General features: G+C 41.1%; 1 protein-coding gene across 2 annotated transcripts in view; it reads left to right on the top strand.

Moving 5' to 3' along the window:
• The window catches only part of ARHGEF12 (Rho guanine nucleotide exchange factor 12), a 244,174-nt gene that overhangs the window by 67,924 nt on the left and 154,505 nt on the right, over positions 1-21,745 (top strand). Inside the window, exons 2-4 of one of the 2 annotated variants that reach the window (XM_079787790.1) lie at positions 752-775; positions 2,149-2,234; positions 3,693-3,749. In XM_079787790.1, the coding sequence (XP_079643916.1) occupies positions 752-775; positions 2,149-2,234; positions 3,693-3,749 (167 nt within the window). The remainder of the gene's footprint in view (positions 1-751; positions 776-2,148; positions 2,235-3,692; positions 3,750-21,745) is intronic. The other variant, XM_079787791.1, reaches the window with a different exon arrangement.

Raw genomic sequence — 21,745 nt, forward strand, 5'->3', positions numbered from 1 at the left:
AGGAACTTTTTCTCTTAGGGAAACAAAGTGTAACATCTTAATGGTAAAATATCTCTGCCCTTTTTTAAAAACCTGTAAAATGGAATTATATCTTCATAGTTATTTTTTAGGATTAAATAAGATAATACATATAAACAGTTTAGAGCAGTACCTAGTATTTAGTAAGCCCTTAATAAAGTTAGCTGTTGTTATTCTTATTTGGATTTCTTTTTAAATCCTCACCTGAGGATATTTTTTCCATTGATTTTTTTTAGAGAGTGGAAGCAAGGGAGGAAGGGAGGAGAGAGAGAAACATCGGTGTGAGAGAGAGGCATCAATTGGTTGCCTCCTGTTCACACCCATACTGGGGCCAGGGATGGAACCTGCAACGGAGGTACATGGCCTTGACTGGGGATTGAACCTGTGACCCTTTGGGCCATGGGCTGATGCTCTAACCACTGACCCACCTGGCCAGGGCTATTATTTGGATTTTAAAAAAGAGAAACCATACTCAGGGACAGCTGATTATAAATACACCTGTAATTTAAGATTTAACAAAGTATTTAAGATATTAACAGTGGTACCCAGCGTCTTCACCTGTTCGTTGAATTGCTTTGGGAAGTTAGCATAAAATTTAAAATCCTTATTTTGTTTAATAGAATGCAAAAAATGTAATGACTATCTTACAAGTGAAATAATTACATTTATCTTTTATTTATTTATTTATTTATTTATTTATTTATTTATTTATTTATTTTTTACTTTGTTTCAGGTTTCCCCTCAAAAAACCTATAAGGTAAGTTGTTCAGTTGTTCTTCATATATTTAGGTTAAATTTTCATTAGAATTATTTCTTTGAAATTATGATGGATTTTTTGTGGCTTTTGAAATGTAGATTTTAGTTTAAAATTTCAAAGTATTTTACAAATTAGAATGTAATAGGTGTTTCTGTTTTTTCTGGAAGATAGCATTGTTTTGATAACATTTTCAGTGTTTTTAATACAAGCATTTTAAAAGTTCAAATTGGTATTAAGGTCACTCCCTATGAAGAGGTTAAAATTTTTTTTGCTTTTATTTTTTCCCCCCTTTCCTGTTCTTTTTATTATCATTATTTATTTTTATTGTTGACTCTTACAGATTTTAAAATCTATTGTGACGTATTTGGTTGTGAACAGCTTAGGGAGTGTAAATGGGTTATAGTTTTTGATGTGTTTTAGCATCTGGTAACTGTAACTGCCTTTAGTTATGAACTTTGGCAAACTGGATCAGTCTTAATTACTTGAAGACAGGAAAGGGAAAAATCCAAAATGTTCAGATGTCTGTGCCCATATCCATATCTGCACATTTATTAGTTTCCCAGGATTAAATGCCTCTTTCTTAACACTTGTTCTTCACCATCTCTCCCTCTCTCATCTTGCCATAAATATTATTTAAAATGTAGGTAGTATGTCATTCCTACCTGCCTTTTTTTTTTCTTTTTTATTCCTACCTACCTTTATTGTAAATTCATCATTTTTAATGACACCATAGTCCAGGATACAAATGTTAATCTTGGGATTTCAATTAATTAGTTGTGTATGCATTATAGTCAGTCTTATTTACTGCCCGGCCATTATATGATCAGTGTAATTTGATAGACCATAAGAAAATAATCTTAGTGTCATCTGGGCTTGCTTAAGAAAGACTGCTGTGACTAGAACTATTTGCAGGTTTTAAGTGCAGCTTCCCCCAAATTTTTTTTCAGCTGCTCACATCAGTGCTGTATTTCTACAGTGATTTCAAATCTGACCGTGGTATACTTAGGTTTGGGGAATGTGTTGAATTACTTGTAGGCATGGTTTTCTCATCTGTTAAATGAAAACATTAATGAGTAGCCTTTGAAAATCACTAAAAGAATTTAAGCAGTATATCTAAGAATAAAACAAACTTTATTCCTGAATAGTACTTTTATAATTCTAAGCACTTTTTATAACCAAGTAAAGAGCCACTGTGTTACATGTAGCATAGACTGAATGTTAAAACTTCTTGAAAAAATAGAGAGGTTTATGAGACAGTGTAAGGTAAACTGATTTCTTGGTCTCTCTCTGTAAGACACACGAGATTTTTAAATTAAGTTTTTATTCTACCGACTGTTCTCTTGTACCTATTTGATTGCTTTGATTTGATTTAGGCATGGAAGTATTTTGAACCGAGAGTCACCAGCTGATAAGAAGCAGAGAGTCGAGCGCAGTGCATCACATGATTTTGACCCCACAGGTAAAAACACTGTTTGTTCTTCCAAAGAATAGTGAAAGCAGTGAGCGCCTGAATACTATCACTTCAGCTGCAGAACTGCCGGGAACACCTGCTTCAGAAGTAGGACTCCTGTTTAGGACTCTCCTCCTCCTTCAGTTATAGCATAAACCCTTTCCATTCAGGAGAAATGCAGCATTTTTAACTTTCAGTACCTTGTATTCCACTATGGAAGCTTCATTGTAAAGTGTATCATATTTAAAAATAGTGATTATAATAGAAATAGTTTTTATATCATAATTGAGTATTTTGTTACAACCAAGGACATAGAATTAAGATAAATCATAGGTATGGACTAATAAGTAAGTAGTATGTCATAAAATTAAGTCTACAACAACTACCAATTTCCATAGTCATTTAAAAATTCAGGTCTGGAGTAGATAAAATGCAACTTCAAAATTAATTATCATTTTAGAGTAAGCAAATGAAGAGACCCTTTGCTCAGTCAAAGAGGATTCTGCACTCAGAATGTCTTTCCCCCTTTCCTAGCATTTTCATGTCAGTGGCCTCCTTACAGCCTTTATTTATACAGAGTTTGACCTCCTCTTGTAAAATACAGGCATTTGCTTTCTCCTTATAAAGGTACCAAGTATTTAATTGATAAAAATTGCTTGATAATTCTGCTTTCACCGTTTGAAACTGCTGTGTGTTCTTTGTGCACATACTGTTTTATTCAGTGGTATGTTCCTGTGACCAAAGATAAAGTAAGTAAATGCTGAGGTCCCAGATACATAAATATAATCTATCTGCTTTTAGATATTTTCACTTAGAAATAAAATTTAATTTTTAATAGAAAGTAAGTATATTTTTTGTGTCTAATTAAGATGCTAGGAAGGAAAGAATAGAAAGTGAATAACTAATAACTTACCTGCATCTTCGGTAGTAGGTAAAAGTGAAACCTCAATAATCAATTTAGAAAGTTTTGGTGGTGGGAGTATGTAATATGTAACTTCTAGATCTCCATTAAAGGATACTTTTTAAAAATTTTTTGACACCTGATTTTGACATCATGGGTCACAGAAGCTTTTACTTATATGATTACTTATTGTCTTGCTAGCAAGGTATTGTTCATCTGTGATGTGACACATTTAGCAAAGTGATATGTAATGCTTCATAATGAGATTATTATAGCTTTTAGTGCTTTTGCTGTCTCTAAAATTTTCAGATGATGTATTTTGTAGACTATTCATGCTTTGTTTTGTTTGAATATATATTTTTGCACTGTCTTTTCTTTGGTAAGTCTGTAAAATATGTCATTACCTGTGCTGTTTGTGACTATTCTTAAGTGCTGTCACCTGTGATGTTCATACTTTGTTTGCACGATTTAACTTGATCATGATTCATCTTTCCCCCCATGAGTTTCCCCTTACATTGGTCTCCATATTTTCTATATCTCTCTCCTTTTCTCCCGCTCTTGTGCAGATAGCTCCTCCAAGAAGACAAAGTCTAGTTCAGAGGAGAGTAGATCCGAGATATATGGTAAGCTCACATAGCCAATCAGCCTTGCACCATTGGAGCTTGCTTCATGCTGCTTCCTTTTTAAAACAACTACAGCCTTCCTGTGTCTGCTCTGCATGGCCTGATGCACTGCAGGGAGAGGGAGCCGGGGCCAGTGTGGCGGTGACTGGAAGCTTGAGGCTGCCAGGAACTAACATTGTCCAGTAAGGATAGGCACGGTGCTCCTCCTCTCCTGCACTTCGTTCACGGAGGAAAGTGTCTTCACTGTCTTCGGGTCAGGTTCCTCCATGTCACATGTAGGCAGTGGTTTCTTGTTTTCTTCTTCCCATGTCCCATTGGCAGAGTTTGCATCATGTAGAACTTGGGTAATGTAATGTGTGTGAGCAGTTCTTTGGATCTTTTATTTTATTTTTTGTTTGTTTCTTTATTTTTAATCACCTCATCTTTTGGAAATGCTTGTATGATTTATCCACAGCAGCAAAAATACCTTAAGTTTTTATTTTTGTAACATGAAGTATTTGTCTATGCCTGTCATAAGTTTCCCTAAAACTTATGACTGGACAGTTTAAAAATGGCACCTTGGAATAATTTTTATGACGAGCAGGTCTCAGCAGAAGGGTCAGCGTTGTTTCTTTGTCCCCGTGTTCTCTCTTCTCGGCGGGTCTGCTTCTGTCGTTCTCCCCCCTCCCCAGGCGAAACCGGACCTTCCTGGTGCGGTGCGGAGCTCCTCCGGGCCGCGTGTTTGCGCCCGGGGGGACCGGTGCTCTGGGGCTCGCAGCTGTTCGGTGGGTGCCATGGTTGTAGGTTTTCAGGTCCCGACACCATCCACTCTCCCCTTCAGGGGGGCGCGGTCCCCGCTCCGAGCCCTTCGCTCCGGGAGGGATCCCAGCAGCAGTGGGGGCTGCGCGGCCAGGAGAGCCCCGGCCGGCCGGCCGCCCCCGCCTTCTCCTGGAGTGTAGCTGTCCCCCAACTCACCCACAGACACTCCCCCTGTGTTCTCACCCACACGCGGCCTTGCAGCCTGCCTTCCGCCGGCAGCCGTCTCCCTGTGCCCGCTCCGAGAAGCCACTGGGAAGCCTACACCCACTTCCCTGTGCCTTTGCCTAGTTTTACTTTCCCTCTTTCCTTGTTTTGACATCTCATTAGTTTTTTGAGAAAAGTGGCAGGGCCTGGGACCAATACTTTAATCTCTGAAAGAATAAGTTTTTTTAAAAAATCATTTTTATTTTTATTGATTTCAGAGAAGAAAGGGAGAGAGAGATAGAAACATCAATGATGCGAGAGAATCATTGATTGGCTGCCTCCTGCACGCCCCCCACTGGAGATTGAGTCCATCTTGACCAGAATTGAACCTGGGACCCTTCAGTCCTCAGGGTGATGCTCTATCCACAGAGCCAAACCAGCTAGGGAAGAAGTTTTTCTTGTTTTTTTTAAAAAGACGATTTCAAATTCAGCATCAAAGGAAAACCATGTCTTCTCTAATACAGCCAAAAGTCTATTAAATAGAGGTTTCCCCAGGTGTAGCTGTTTCCTAGTTTGATAAACATGAAAGGAAAATAATATATGACATTTTATAATTTATATCTCCCGATAAAATGATGAGGCCTCCGTGTTTGGTTCCAAAGCAGTAAGTGCTTCTTTGTTCGATACACACACTTGCTTCTTTGCTTGGGTTTTTGTGCCCAGAGTTTTCTCTGTGTAGTTAACAAACCTTTTACAGGACAGCAGTTCAACAGGAGACGTCACGTTTATGTTTTTTCTTCCTAACTATCAGGCACCACATAAGTAAGAAATAGCTTCTGATTTTCTCGAGACTTTTTTCTGTTCTCTATAGAGTTCGTTTATTCTCCCCTTAGGAATGGGGACACTACCTTTATAGCCCCATTCATTTCGAGACATTTGCAACTTTGCATTTTGCCCCCCCCACCACCCCATTTTCCTAGATCTGTGGATCTGTGGTATGCATGAAAGCTTGTTGTTTGCTTTGGATGTCAATATTCCAGTGATAGGAACACCGGCTAAGACATGCCATTGCTGGTAGTCATCGGGAAGTGGGTGTGGGTTCTCTGGGTGTGTGTTTCCTGAAAACCCTTAAAACGCCTTTTGTAGAAGAAACTGAACCACGAGTCCCAAAGAGTATTTACAGAAGGACGAGTTTACCAGAACCGAGTTAGCATTTAACTTCAGTCTCTTTGGCATCACAAACATTGTGTCCATTGTGTGCATAGACTTCTTCAGGCTGTGTGCACTTGGCGTGGTAAAGAGGAATCTCGCCTCTGGGAGCCACGGAAGCTGGGCCATCCTGGAAGATGAGACGAGAGCAAAGAACTGGTGACATTGCGCAAGGTCTCTTAATCAGCCAGCTTCTAACTTTTGAGATTATACATTGTCTTGGAGTAAAATTTATTAACTGGATACTTAACACAAATGTCATTTATTCAAGTATAAATTATATTTATTTTAAACTTTCTAAGCCATTTTCAGAGCTGTTTTATCAGATGGATTTACTTTGCGCATTTTAAAAGGAACCCAAGTGTTTGTTTTATAGTGATTCCTTTTGTTAATTTTCTGCCCAATGCAGTAGGTCAGTATTTATTTCCTATCACCTTATTTTCCCTGTACCTTTCGGAGTCTGTTGATGATACTAGTATACAGGTGTATTTTTTGATCTGCAATTTTAATACTTACTTTCCTCTTTTTTTTCACTAATATTGTAATGGAGAAATTTTGTGGGGTATGAGATTTAACAAGGGAATTTTGAGTTAGACTACTTCTCCTAACTTCTGTCTCGGTTTCATGAAGAGATTCCAGCTGATAGTATTTTGTACAATAAAATAAACAATGCCTTTTTGAAGCTGCCTCACTCTGTTGAGGCTGCTATAACAAAATGCCGAAGACTTGCTTTGAGTAACAGAAATTTAATTCTTTTCTCACGGTTTTGGAGGCTGAAGTATGAGATCAGGTGCCAGCATGGTTGGGTTGTGGTGAGAGCTCTCCCCCCGGCTTGCTCTGGCTCACTCAGCATATGCATTTTGTGGGGTACACAAACATGCAGTCCGCGACAGGCAAACCGTTAGCACTTGAGACATCCTGGTTTGGATACTTCAGAGTACATGTTTTTAAAATTCATATGTTTTTCCTTTTTTAATGTATTTAATTGACTTTATTGGGGTGACAGCCTATCTAATATAGAGGGAATATGCTAATTGACCGTCACACCCTCACAAAGATGGAGGCGCCCATAGCCAATAAGGCGGGAATATGCTAATTGACCGTCACACCCTCACAAAGATTGCGGTGCCCACAGCCACAAGATGGCGGTGCCCATTCCCCTCAGCCCTGCTGGGGCGCCTGTCTCCGGAGTCCCCCAGTTCCCTCAGCCCCCCAGCCACCCATGGCCGGCCCAAGACACAGGCAAGCCTTGGGTGTCAGCTGCCCAGCTGCCCAGGGCCAGCCCGAGGGACAACCAAACGACTGGACAAGCAGGCTGCGTGGGGCGACCAGGCCGGCAGGGGGGTTAGTGAGGGACGACCAAATGACTGAACAGCAGGCTGTGTGGGGTAACCAGGCCAGTGGGGGGGCCATGAGGGGCGACCAGGCTTGCGGGGGGCTGTTGTGGGTGACCAGGATAGCAGGGGGGAGCAGTTGGGGGCAACCAGGCCAGTAGGGGGGGCAGTAAGAGGCGACCAGGCCAGCGGGTGGGGGTACAGTTGGGGCAACCAGGCCGGCAGGGGGGGCAGTAAGAGGCGATCAGGCTGGCGGGGGGGGCAGTTGGGGGTGACCAGGCCAGCGGGGGAGGGGTGCAATTGGGGTAACCAGGCCGGTAGGGGCGCAGTTCAGGGTGATTAGGCTGGCAGTGGGGGCAGTGAGGGGTGACTAGGCTGGGGGGGGGCAGTTGGGGTGACCAGGCCAGCCCGCAGAGGCAGTGAGGGGTGATCAGGCCGGCAAGGGGGGCAGTTAAGGGTGACCAGGCAGGCAGGCAGGCAGGCAGGTGAGTGATTAGGAGCCAGCGGTCCAGGATTGTGAGAGGGATCCTGGATTGGAGAAGGTGCAGGCTGGGCTGAGGGGACCCCGTTCCCCCATGCATGAATTTCGTGCACCGGGCCTCTAGTTGGTTAATAAAATTATATAGATTTCAGGTGTACAATTCTATAATACATCATCTGTATATTATTGTATTGTGTGTTCAGCATCCCATGTCAAATCTTCCATTACCATTTATTCCCCCTATTACTCTCTTCTACCTTCCCCACTCTCCATCTTTTTTAAAATTTTATTTAAGCTTCTCATATATGTAAAAGGAAAAGTTCTTAGTTTGTTTCTTACTTTCACATAGTTATTATTCTCTTTTTCTCCTCAACTTTGCAAAGAGCATTCTACAGTATGAACCTTCAATGTCCTTATAAATCATTACTTCTTAACCTCTTGAAATGTGAAATCTAAACACATACTATTGTGAAGCAGCAGTTTGGGTCCCTGCCACAGACACCATCCCGGAGGGCTCAGTGAGGTAAAAGCCAGGGGCACCCCAAGCACCTGCAGCTGACACCTCTGGGACAGACTCTGTTGGGGAAGGGAGTACAGCTCAGAACAGGACCAATCAACGCTGAGACTCAAGGCAGACCCAGCCTCTGGGTTAAGGAGTCCCTGACCATTGGACTACTAATGGATTCAACATCTCAGACCTCAATCATGTTGCCCAGGGCCAGAAAGGGACAGTGACTCACATTCACCTGCACTAGAGAAGCTCCCAGGAGGCCCACAATAGACACACCAAGGGAACAGATTCAACAAAATCCAGTGAGCTCCACAAATAGTGGAACCAAAGCACCTCTATAAGAGCTGGCACAAAGTCAGAGGGGTGAACCTCACTGGCAGCAAGTCAGAGAGGTGATCCCTCCCACAAACAAGACATCAACAATCAAGTCCCAGTTGCAACAGGAGAGCCCAAACAATGCACACAAGGGGCATTCCTAGAGCATCCAGCTCAGGTGAACAAAGAGACTACACCACTGGACCCTTCAAGACACTTTCTACATAAGGCCATCCCACAAAGACTGGGAGGCATAGCAGTTCTACCTAATACATAGAAGCAAATACAAAGAGACAGCTAAAATGGGGATACAAAGAAACAACCCCCAAATGAGAGAAAAGAGGGCATCTCCAGAAAAAGAAGTAAATGAGATGGGAAAAAGCAATCTATCAGACATAGAGTTCAAAACAATGGTTATCAAGATGCTAAGGAACTTAGTGCAAATTACAGCAGCAAGAAAAGGGAAATAGAGGCCATGAACAACAACCAGACAGAAATGAAGAATGATATATCTAACATCAAGAGCACACTGGAAGGTATTAACCCTTTGCACTCGCTTGCTTTTTTCTTGATTCCTTTATTCTACTCGGGATTTAATTTTTTAAATACCCCAGATTTTACAAAGCGCGGCAGTAGAATAAAAAACTGGAGTTTCTTTTCATACAAACTTATTTATTTGGATTTTTTTATATTTCAAATTATTGATACATTCAAAGACTAATTTTAATCTCTGTAATTTTTCATGGTGTGATATTTTTTGAAACATTCACCCACATGAAGACCTGGTTTATATTCACATGTTTCACAAATATAAATCGTCTCTCTTCTTCCTCCTTTGATTTTTCTGTTAGAACAAACAACACAATCTTTGTGTTTTTTGTTAGGGTGAGGTGCGATTATATGGAGCTTTCCATCTAAACGTTGCTCTAAGTTAGTGGATAATAATCTACCCCTGGAAGTTATTGTACCATCTCTGAATTCTCCAACAAGATCATGTACTAGTTTCCTAATAAATTTCACATGCATTATCGGTTTTTCATTTTTTTCTTTTTTGGCATCAGTTGAGATGGCATTTACATTTTACTTGTCCTTTCATGCTAATGAAAACAAGAAAAGATACTGGAAAAATAGACAAAAATCCCCCTTCCCCCCGCGGTGAAACTACATGTCGAGTGTGGCTCGACATACGAGCTGCTACCGATGTTAACCGTGTCGAGTCACACTCGACATCCGAGTGCAAAAGGTTAAGAGTAGATTTGGATGAAGCAGAGGATTAAATCAGCGACTTGGAAGATAAGATAAAAATACCAGGTGTACTGGTTAATAATGTGGATTTTTTCAATAGATGGAGTTACATATATGTTGATATATATGCGATTTGATATGTATGCTACTTTGTTGTATTGATAGCAAGCTTCAAAACTTCATTTGTCATTTTCTGAAGGTGTTCACATCATAGATATTTTTACACTTAAAAATGTCGAATTTCGTGCTAAAACAAAAGAGCATTTGCGGGAAGTTTTAATTTATTATTTTGAAGAAAAGTGCTGCTGAAAGTTATTGTATACTTCGGGAAGCTTATGGTGAACATGCTGCATCTCAAGATACTTGTGAACACTGGTTTAAATGCTTTAAAAGTGATGATTTCAAAGTGAACGACAAAGAATGTCCAGGTCAACCGAAAAAGTTTGAAGACCAACCATTACAAGCATTATCGGATGAAGATGCATGTCAAACTCAAAAACAACTTGCACAAAGATTAAACGTTGCTCAGCAAACAATTTCCAATCAATCAGTGACACATGCACTTTTTGAGCAGCACTTCAAAACGTACGAAGAAGTGGAAAAATGGGTCTCTGAATGGTTTGCCTCAAAACAAGAAAAGTTCTATTGGGATGGTATCCACAAATTACCTGAAAGATGGGGGAAATGTGTAGCTAGTGATGGACATTACTTTGAATAAAGCAATTTTGATGATTCTCTTGAAATTATCATGTTTTCTTTGATTACAAAATCCGCATTATTAACCGGTACACCTGGTAAATACCCATTTAGAGCAGCAAATAGAAAAAAGAAATAAAAAGCAGGAAGACAGACAGCTAAGGGAGCTCTGGGATTATATGAAATGTAATAACATCTACGTTACAGGAATACCCGAAGGGGAAGAGGGTGAGCAGGGAACAGAGAACCTGTTTAAAGAAATAATGACAGAAAACTGTCCCAATCTGGTGAAGGAAATGTCACACAAGTCCAGGAGGCACAGAGAATCCCAATCAAGATGAACGCAGAGACCTACACCTAGATACATCATAATTAAAATGGCAAATGTTAAAGACAAAGAAAGAATCTTAAAGGAATCGAAAGAGAAAATAAAATTACAAAGGAGTTACCATTAGATTGCCAGCTCATTTATCAATGAAAACACTTTAGGCCAGGAGGGAGTGGCATAAAGTCCTTGAAGTAATGAAAAGCAAGGGCCTAAATCCAAGACTACTGTATCCAGCAAGGCTATCATTTAAAATTGAAGGTGAAGTCAAAAGCTTTCTAGACCAAAAAAAGATTGATGGAGTACATTACCACCAAACCAGCAATGCAAGAAATGTTACAGGGACTGCTTTAAGAAGAAGAAAAGGAGAGAGGATCATAGCCATAACGAAAATAAAAATGGCAATAAATAAAAACCTGTCAATAATAATCTTAAATATAAGTCGATTAAATGCTCCAGTCAAAAGGCAAAGGGTGACTGAATGGATAAGAAAACATGATTATATATATAAGATACCCACCCACCTCAGAACAAAAGAAACACACAGACTGAGAGTAAAGGGATGGAAAAATATATTCCATGCAAATGGAAATGAAAAAAAAGCTGGGTTACCAATGCTCACATCAGACAAAATAGACATCAAAAGTAAGGCAATAACAAGAGACAAAGAAGGCCACTTCATAATACTACAGGGAATGATTCAACAAGAAAATAGAACCCTTGTAAACATATATGCATCCAATATCGGAGCACCCAAGTACTTTAGAAAAAACAAACAAACAGCCCTCTTGATGGGCTTAAAGGGGAGAGATTGACAGCAAGACTGTTATAGTAAGGGACTTCAACAACACCCCACTGACATTACTGGATAGATCTTCCAGACAAAAATTTTATAAGGAAACAGAAGCCTTAAATGACACATTAGATCAGATGGATCTAACCAATATTTACAGAACATTTCACAGAAAAGCAACACAATGTACATTCTTCTCAAGTGCACATTGAATATTCTCGAAGATAGACCACATGTTAGGGCACAAAACAAGTCTATACAAATTTAAGAAGAGTGATATAATATGAAACACCTTCTCAGATCACAATGACATGAAGTTAGAAATCAACTATAATAAAAAATGTCAAAAACACTCAGCTACATGGAGGCTAAATACCATGTTATTAAACAATGAATGGTTTACCAATAAGATCAAGCAAGAAATTAAAAACTTTCTGGAAACAAATGAAAATGAACGCACAACCACCCAAAACCTATGAGACACGGTGAAAGCAGTGCTAAGAGGGAAGTTTACAGCACTACACACCCACCTCAAGAAACTAGAAAAAAGCACTAGTAAACTAACCCTACAATTAAATTAATTAGAAGGAGAATAGCAAGAAAAGCCCAGAGGAAGTAGAAGGAAGGAAATAAAGGTCAGAGTGGAAATAAATGACTTATAGACTAAAACAGTACAAAAGATCAATAAAATTAAGAGCTGGTTCTTAAAAAGGTAAACAAGATTGATGAGCCTGTAGCAAGACTCATCAAGAAAAAGAGAGATAAATAAAATCAGAAATGAAAGAGGTGATATAACAACAGACACCACAGAAATAGAAAGGATTGTAAGCAAATACTGTGCACAACTATATGCCAATAAAATTGACAATCTGGGCAAAATGGACAAATTCCTAGAAAAGTACAATCTTCCAAGACTCAGGAAGAATCAGAAAACCTGAGTAGGCCAGTAACAATTGATGAAATTGGAGTAGTTATTTAAAAACTTCCAGCCAATGAAAGTCCTGGACCAGATGGATTTACAGGTGAATTTTACCAAACATTCAGAGAAGAAATAACACCTATGTTCCTCAAACTATTAAAAAAATTCAAGAGAAAGGAACACTTCCAAGTTCTTTTTACAAAGCCAGCATTATCCTACCAAAACCAGATAAGGACACTACAAAGAAAGAAAATTATAGATCAATATCCCTGATGAACACAGATGCTAAGATCCTCAACAAAATATTAATAAATTGGATCCAGCAATCTATAATAATAAAAGTGTAATATGCTAATTAGGCCGGATGTCCAGAAGGACGTCTTTCTGGGACAAAGCTGGGGCTGCAGCCCCAGGATCGAGGCAGCCACCACAGCTGCGAGGGAGGGATCGAGGCAGCTGCGGCTGCGAAGGCCTACTCTTGCATGAATTTCGTGCATTGGGCCTCTAGTATATTAAAATGATCGTACACCATGGTCAAGTGGGATTTATTCCGGCGATGCAAGGTTGGTACAATATTCAAAAATCAATAAATGTGATACATCACATAAACAAATTGAAAGATAAAAACCACATGATCATATCAATAGATGCAGAAAAATCATTTGACAAAATCCAGCACCCATTTTTGATAAATCTAGTAAAGTGGGAATAGAGGGATTTTGCCTAAATATAATAAAGGCCACATGTGACAAACCAACAGCCAACATCATACTCAACGGACAAAACTAAAAGCGTTTCCCTAAGAATAGGAACAAGACTAGAATGTCCATTTTCACCACTCTCATTCAACATAATACTGGAAGTCCTAGCCACAGCAATCAGACAAGAAGAGATAAAAGGCATCCAGATTGGAAAGGAGGATGTAAAACTGTCATTATTCACAGATGACATGATAGTGTGCATAGAAAACCCTAATATCTCCACTAGGAAAATACTAGGCATAATAAATGAATTTGGCAATGTAGCAGGACACAAAATCAACATCCACAAATCTATTGCATTTTTATACACTAGTAATGAACTCTCAGAGAAACTAAAAAAGCAATCCCATTTACCATTGCAACAACAACAAAAAATAAGATACCTAGGAATAAACTTAACCAAGGAGGTAAAAGAACTGTACTTGGAAAACTATAGGACATTGAAAAATCAAACAGAGGAAGAAAGAAATAAATTGAAGCATAGACCATGTTCATGGATTGGAAGAATTAACATCATTAAAATGTCTACACTACCCAAAGCAATCTATGGATTCAGTGCAATCCCTATTAAAATACCAATGGCATACTTCACAGACCTAGAACAAATATTCCAAAAATTTATATAGAACCATAAAATATCCTGAATAGCTGCAGCAATCTTGAGAAAGAAGAACAAAGTAGGAGGGATCACAATATTGGATATCAAATTATACTACAAAGCCATTATTAACAAAACAGCCTTGTACTGGCACAAGAACAGGCATATAGACCAATGGATGACAACACAGCCCCCAGAAATTGACCCAAGCCATTAGGCTCAATTAATATTTGACAAAGGAGGCAAAAACATACAATGGAGAAGAGATAGTTTCTTCATCGAATGGTGCTGGGAACGCCAGACAGATACATGCAAGAAGATGAAACTAGACCACCAACTTACACCATACACAAGAATAAACTCAAGGTGGGTAAAAGACTTAAATGAAACCATAAAAATCTTAGGGGAGAACATAGTAAAATCCCAGACGTGTCAAGTAGTAGCATACTTATGGATACATCCTGTAGGGCAAAAGAAACGAAGGGAAAAATAAACAAATGGGACTACATCAAAATAAAAAGCTTCTGCACAGCAAAAGAAACCACCATCAAAATGAAAAGGGAACCCACTGAATGGGAGAACATATTTGCCAATGATACATCAGATCAGGGGTTAATATCCAAAATATATAAAGTACTCATACAACTCAACAAAAGGAAGACAAGCAATCCAATTAGAAAATGGGCAGAAGACTTGAATAGACATTTTCCCAAAGAGGACATACAAATGGGCAAGAGACATATGAAAAAAATGCTCAAAGTTACTAATCAGAAAAATGCAAATTAAAACCACAATGAGATACCACCTCACACCTGTCAGAATGGCTGTCATCCAAAAAACAAGTGCTGGGAGGATAGGGAGAAAAGGGAACCCTGGTGCACTGCTGGTGGGAATGCAGACTGGTGCAGCCACTGTGGAGAACAGTATGGAGTTTCCTCAAAAAACTAAAAATGGAACTCCCATTTGCCCCAGTAATCCCACTTCTTGGAATATATCCTAAAACCCCCAAAACACCAATCAGAAAGAATATATGCACCCCTATGTTCATAGCAGCATTATTTACAATAGCTAAGATTTGGAAACAGCCCAAGTGCCCATCAGTAGATGAGTGGATAAGAAAGCTGCGGGACATTTACACGATGGAATATTATGCAGCTGTAAAAAAAAGGGATCTCTTACCCTTTGGGACAGCATGGATGGACCTGGAAAATATGCTAAGCAAAACAAGACAAATGTCACATAATCTAACTTATTTGTGGAATCGAATGAACAAAATGAATTGACTGACAAATAAGACCCGAAGCATGGAGGCATGGAACAGGCTGTCATACCTTGATGTGGCGGTGGGGGGAGGAGAAGAGATAAATCAAAGGACTTACATACTTAAAAGTATAGCCCATGTACATAGGCAATAGGGTAGTGAAGACTTGGAGGGGTGGGTAGGGGTTCAGAAGATGGGGGTAGAAGGAGGAAAGGTGAGATATTTGTAATATTATCTATAATAATAAAAGGGCAATATGCTAATTAGACCAGACAGCCAAACGACCTTTTGGATGTCCTTCCAGACGCCCTTCTGTGCGAAGCCATGGTGCTATAGCAGTGGGGGGGGGGGGGGGGTTGTCCAAAGCAGAGGTGGATAGGGCGATGAGGCAGGCAGGCAAGCAGTTAGGGGTGATAGGCAGGCAGAGGTGGTTAGGGACAATGAGGCAAGCAGGCAGGCAGTGGTGATTAGGGGCAATGAGGCAGGCTTGCGAGTGGTTAGGGGTGATCAGGCAGGCAGGCAGAGGCAGTTAGGGGCAATCAGGCAGGCAGGTGAGTGGTTAGGGGTGATCGCCAGGTAGACAGGCGAGAGTTTAGGAGACAGCGGTCTCGGATTACACAGGGATTGGGCCTAAACGGGCAGTCTGACATTCCCTGAGGGGTCCTGGATTGTGAGAGCGTGCAGGCTGGGCCGAGGGACACCCCTCCCTCCGTGCATGAATTTCGTGCACCGGGCTTTTAGTCAACAATAAAAAATATATTTTAAAAAGTAAGTAAACACATACTATCTGGAAGGTAAACGAAAATATTTGACTTAAAAATCTATGAAGTTATTATCAGTTCTCACCTTCTCTCTGAACCATTTGACAATGCTGATACATTTTCTTTGGTTTCTATAATATGGTATTAACCTGGTTCTTTTCTCTCTATAATTTTGTCTTTTCTTTACTGATTGCTGTTCCCTCTTGCAAATGTAGACATGACCTGAGTTTTCTGTCCCTGATATTACTTTTACCAGGTTTATATTTTTAACTTTTTTGAATACTTTCTTTTTTTTAAAAAATATATTTTATTGATTTTTTTACAGAGAGGAAGGGAGAGGGATAGAGAGTTAGAAACATCGATGAGAGAGAAACATCGATCAGCTGGCTCCTGCACACCTCCTACTGGGGATGTGCCCGCAACCAAGGTACATGCCCTTGACCGGAATCGAACCTGGGACCCTTGAGTCCACAGACTGACGCTCCATCCACTGAGCCAAACCGGCTAGGGCTTTTTTGAATACTTTCTCTCTGTCCTTCAAATTCAGAATGACAACTTGAAATTCATCATTTTTCATCATGGCTAGAAGTCAGTTTTCCTGATTCTTTCAGTGGCACTGTCATTCTTTGGTTAACCTTGTCTTATTTTTATAGTTATCTTTACTTCTCCCTGTACCTTGTCCTCTCTAGTCAACTGACCGTGAGGTCCCATTGACTGTACCGTCACATTATTTTTCATCCCTTACTATTTCGTTCCATCCTCACTGCTTTGTTCAGTTTTCATCTTTTCTTTTTTTTTAAATTTAATAAATCTTTATTGTTCAGATTATTACAATTGTTTTTCCTTTTCCCCCCCATAGCTCCCCTCCACCCAGTTCCCACCCCACCCTCTGCCCTTACCTCCCCTCCCACTGTCCTCATCCACAGGTGTACGATTTTTGTCCAGTCTCTTCCTGCACCCCCACTCACCTTTCCCCCGAGAATTGTCAGTCCACTCCCTTTCCATGCCCCTGATTCTATTATATTCACCAGTTTATTCTGTTCATCAGATTTTTAATTCACTTGATTTTTAGATTCACTTGTTGATAGATATGTATTTGTTGTTCATAATTTTTATCTTTACTTTTTTTCTTCTTCCTCATCTTAAAGAATACCTTTCAGCATCCTAACTAATAATAGACAAATATGCAAATTGACCACACCTCCAACACACCCACAAGCCACACCCACCATCCAATCAGAGCGAGTATGCAAATTAACCCATCCAAGATGGCTACAGCCACAGAGAGCAAGGTTTCCCAGTCAACAGAGGGAAACAAGCTTTCCGCCAGCCGTTGCAGGCCTAAGCCTCCACTCAAGCTACAAAGTTTCAATTATAGAAGGTAAACAAATTCAAACAGAAATGGCGTCAGAATGGAGCTTGAGACAGCAGGCCAGGGTTGCCACCGGCAACAGGGGAAACAAAGCTTTCCGCACACCCTGGCCGGGCCCACCCGCTTAAGGCAACAAAGTTTCAATTATAACCCCAACAGAAATGGCTGCTGCCGCGGAGGGAACCCCAGGCTTGGCTCTGCTCCCGGCTACAAAGTTTCAATTGTAGAAGGAAAATAAATTCCAGATACCAGGGCCTCCGCTTGGGTTGCCAGGGGGGCGTGGCCGGCCTGCAAACCACTACAGGCCCCTCGCTCAGGCTGCCCCACGCCCCAAGGGAACCCCCACCCTGATCAGGAACACCCTTCAGGGCAAACCAGCTGGCCCCCACCCCTGTACCAGGCCTCTATCCTATCTAATAAAAGAGTAATATGCAGATTGATCATCACTGCAACACACAATATAGCTGCCCCATGTGGTCAAAGATCCTGCCCCCATGTGGACACAAGATGGCCAGCAGGAGAGGGCAGTTGGGAAGCACCCGGCCTGCAAGGGAGGGCAGTTGAGAAGGACCAGGCCTGCAAGGGAGGGCAGTTGGAGGTGATCAACCCTGCAGGAGAGGGCAGTTAGGGGTGACCAGGCCAGCAGAGGAGGGAAGTTGGGGGCAAACAGGCTGACAGTGGAGTGGTTAGGGGGTGATTAGGCTGGCAGGCAGAAGCGGTTAGGGGCAATCAGGAAGGCAGGCAGGCAAGGGAGCCAGGGAGCCAGCAGTCCTGGATTGTGAGAGGGATGTCCCAGATTGGAGAGGGTACAGGCTGGGCTGAGGGACAACCCCCCTCTGTGCACGAATTTCGTGCACTGGGCTTCTTGTTTCATATAATACTGGTTTGGTGGTGATGAACTCCTTTAGCTTTTTCTTATCTGTGAAGCTCTTTATCTGACCTTCCATTCTGAATGATAACTTTGCTGGGTAGAGTAATCTTGGTTGTAGGTTCTTGCTATTCATCACTTTGAATATTTCTTTCCACTCCCTTCTGGCCTGCATAGTTTCTGTTGAGAAATCAGCTGACAACCGTATGGGTGCTCCCTTGTAGGTAACTAACTGTTTTTCTCTTGTTGCTTTTAATATTCTCTCTTTGTCTTTTGCTCTTGGCATTTTAATTATGACATGTCTTGGTGTGGTCCTCTTTGGATTCCTTATGTTTGGTGTTCTCTGTGCTTCCTGGACTTGTAAGTCTATTTCTTTCACCAGGTGGGGGAAGTTTTTTGTCATTATTTCTTCAAATAGGTTTTCAGTATCTTGCTCTCTCTCTGGCACCCCCATAATTCTGATGTTGGTACACTTGAGGTTGTCCCAGAGGCTCCTTACACTGTCTTCAACTTTTTGGATTCTTTTTTCTTTTTGCTTTACCGGTTGAGTGTTTTTTTGCTTCTTTGTATTTCAAATCTTTGACTTGATTTTTGTGTTCCTCTAGTCTGCTGTTGGGTCTCTGTATAATATTTTTTATTTCAGTCAGTGTATGTTTAATTTCTAGTTGGTCCTTTTTCATATCCTCGAGGGTCTCACTAAATTTATCAGCCTTTTCTAGGAAATTCTTGAAAAATATTATAACCGTGGTTTTGAACTCTATATCCTGTTGTTTGTTTTCCTCTATTTCTTTTGTTTGTGATCTTTTTCTTTGTCTTCGCATGTTCGCTGCTTCCCCGAGTTGGTAGGGTAGCTTTGTGTGCTAGGTGTCCTATATGGCCCAGTGGGTTGGCCTCCCCAGTTACCTGAGGTGGACACTCTTGGTGCACCCCTTTGTGGACTGTGTGTACAGCCTTGTTGTAGTTAAGTCTTGATTGTTGTTGGTATCACTGGGAGGAATTGACCTCCAAGCCAGTTGGCTGTGAGGATCAGCTGTATGTACACTGGGAGAACTTCTGTGTTGGAGACGGCCTTATGGTACCAGACTTGCAAAATTGCAAAAGCCTCTGTGCTCAGCTTGGATGGGGCGGAGTCTCAGGGCTGAGCAGACAGTCTTGGCTTCCCGTCAGCCCTGCCCTATGAGCCCCCTGGGTCTTAGTGTCCCTCGGTAATCGCTGCAGGCACCTCTGAGAGAAAGTCTTCCTCGAGTTTCACCCGCTGCCAGACAGTCCAGTTTCTCCCCGTATGAGTCTGGATTCCCAGATTCTCACCCGGAACTGGAGTTCAGAGCAGTCGGGAGCTTCGGGTTCCCTCCAGCTAGAGAAAGCCTGAGGCACACACTGTGCGTGCACTTGCGCACACGGCTCCAGACCTCTGCCTTTCGCGGCTCCCCTGAGTTTCCACCTGACAGTCCAGATTCCCCCCCGTAAGAGCGTGGGTCCCCAGGGGCTCGCCCAGAACTGGGGTTCAGTGCAGTTGGAAGTGGGGTTCAGTGCAGTCTGGAGCTTCCGACTCCCTCCCGCTAGGGAAAGCCAGCGGCAACCTCCGCAGTCAGTCTTCTCTGCGCGCACGTGAGAAGTATTTTTTTATTGATTTCAGAGAGGGAGAGAGAGATAGAAACATCAATGATGTAAGGGAATCATTGATCAGCTGCCTCCTGCAGGCCCCCTACTGGCGATCGAGCCAGCAACTCAGGCATGTGCCCTTGACTGGAATCGAACCCAGGACCCTTCAGTCTACAGGCCGACACGCTATCTACTGAGCCACACCAGCTAGGGCTAGACTTAATAGACTCATAACTTTCTTTCACTTTGATTTCACATTGATTCACTTCTCCATTCTTATATATTTTGTAAGATTAGTATTACTAAAATCAGGATCTGGGCATTCACTTGCTAGGAAGTACAAATAGTTTTTAAGATATACTATAATTTGTTTCCAGTTTATAATCCTACTTTAATTTACTATTCACCTAAATGTACTACACTCTCTTCCAAAATTTCATTCCTGGAATATGGCTTCACAGTCTTCCTTTATTCATGCCATTCCCAAAGTGTTGAGAGGTTTACCCAGTATAACTTCCCGTTAGAACTCTCTTCATCCTTCAGGCCCATTTCAAATATTGCCTTCTTCCAGGACTTCCCTAGAGTTGTTCAGCTGTTTTTGTTGTCTGAGTTTTGACATCCTGCGTTGTATTCTAGTTATTTGTACTTATATTTGTCTTCATGTCTCCCATAATGCTTTACATACTAGAGACACTCATTCAGTTTTGATTGATTGTTGAAAGTGGGATGAGTATTGTAGTAAAGAGAATTGGAATAAAATGTTGACTCATCTTGGATTTTTCTTCTGAAAAAGTTTAAGGTAGAAGAAAATGTAACTTAGGAAAGAGACATAACTGTCAGAGTGATAGTCAAAAGAATGAAGTCAGCATACTTGGAATGGAAGGCACCTCTTTCCAGCAGCACTGTGCATTTAGAATCCAGGAGCCTCTTAGTGAAAGGATTATCTGAGGTCTCACTCATAAAATAACGAGCTCTTTTTAGGAGATTGTACATGGTTTTTCTCCTCACCCTTTCCTGAACTAATTTTGAAGACATGAGACTTAGAGAAGCTTGATCATGTAATGAAATCAAAGGTGAAAAAAAAGTGCTTTCACTAAAGTAAATGTGGTTTCATTAATTTGCTGTTTGGCAGTATAGTTGTGTCTCTCCCCCCCCCCCCCCCCCCGCCCCCCCCACGAATGTGTTATAGTGAAACTTTGTCACCTTTTTTGAATAGTTTTTTATGACTTCTTCCCTTCCCCACTTCGTAACATTACAAAGAACCTAATTTTTTCATTTTCAAAATATAATGCTTGGTAATTATCTTTTAATTTGTCTTTATTGTTGTATTGTAGTATTACAGATGTCCTCCTTTCCCCCACTAACCTCTCTCCTCCCCACTCCCGTCCCCCCTTCCCAGGCCTTCACTCCACTATTACCTGTGCCCATGGGTTATTCATACATGCACACATGGTCTTCGATTGATCTCTTCCCTTCCCAGCACCAGCTCCCCCTACTCCCTCAGAGGACCCTCAGTCTGCTCCATGCTTCCATGTCTCTGGATCTACTCGGTTTGTCAGTTTATTTTGTTACGTAGATTCCACCTATGAGTGAGATAATGTATACGTGTCTTTCTCTGACTGACTTACTTCACTTAGCGTGATACTCTCCAGATCCCTCCATGCTGTCTCAAAGGGTAAGAGATCCTTCTTTTTACTGCTGCATCGTATTCCATTGTAAATGCCCCACAGCTTTTTTATTCACTCATCTGCTGATGGTCACTTGGGCTGTTTCCAGATCTTGGCTTTTGCATCTCTCTGATGATTAGTGAACATTTCTTCATGTCTCTGCGCCTTTTGTATGTCCTGAGCATTTCTTCATGTCTCTGGGCCTTATGTCCTCTTTGGAAAAGTCTTCTCCCCATTTTTTTAATTTTATTATTGGATTGTCTTCCTTTTGTTGAGTTGTATGAGTACTTTATATATTTTGGAAATTAACCCCTTATCAGATGTATCATTGGCAAA

This window comes from Cnephaeus nilssonii (genome assembly GCF_951640355.1).
Source record: "Cnephaeus nilssonii genome assembly, chromosome: 13".
Lineage (NCBI taxonomy): Eukaryota > Metazoa > Chordata > Mammalia > Chiroptera > Vespertilionidae > Cnephaeus > Cnephaeus nilssonii.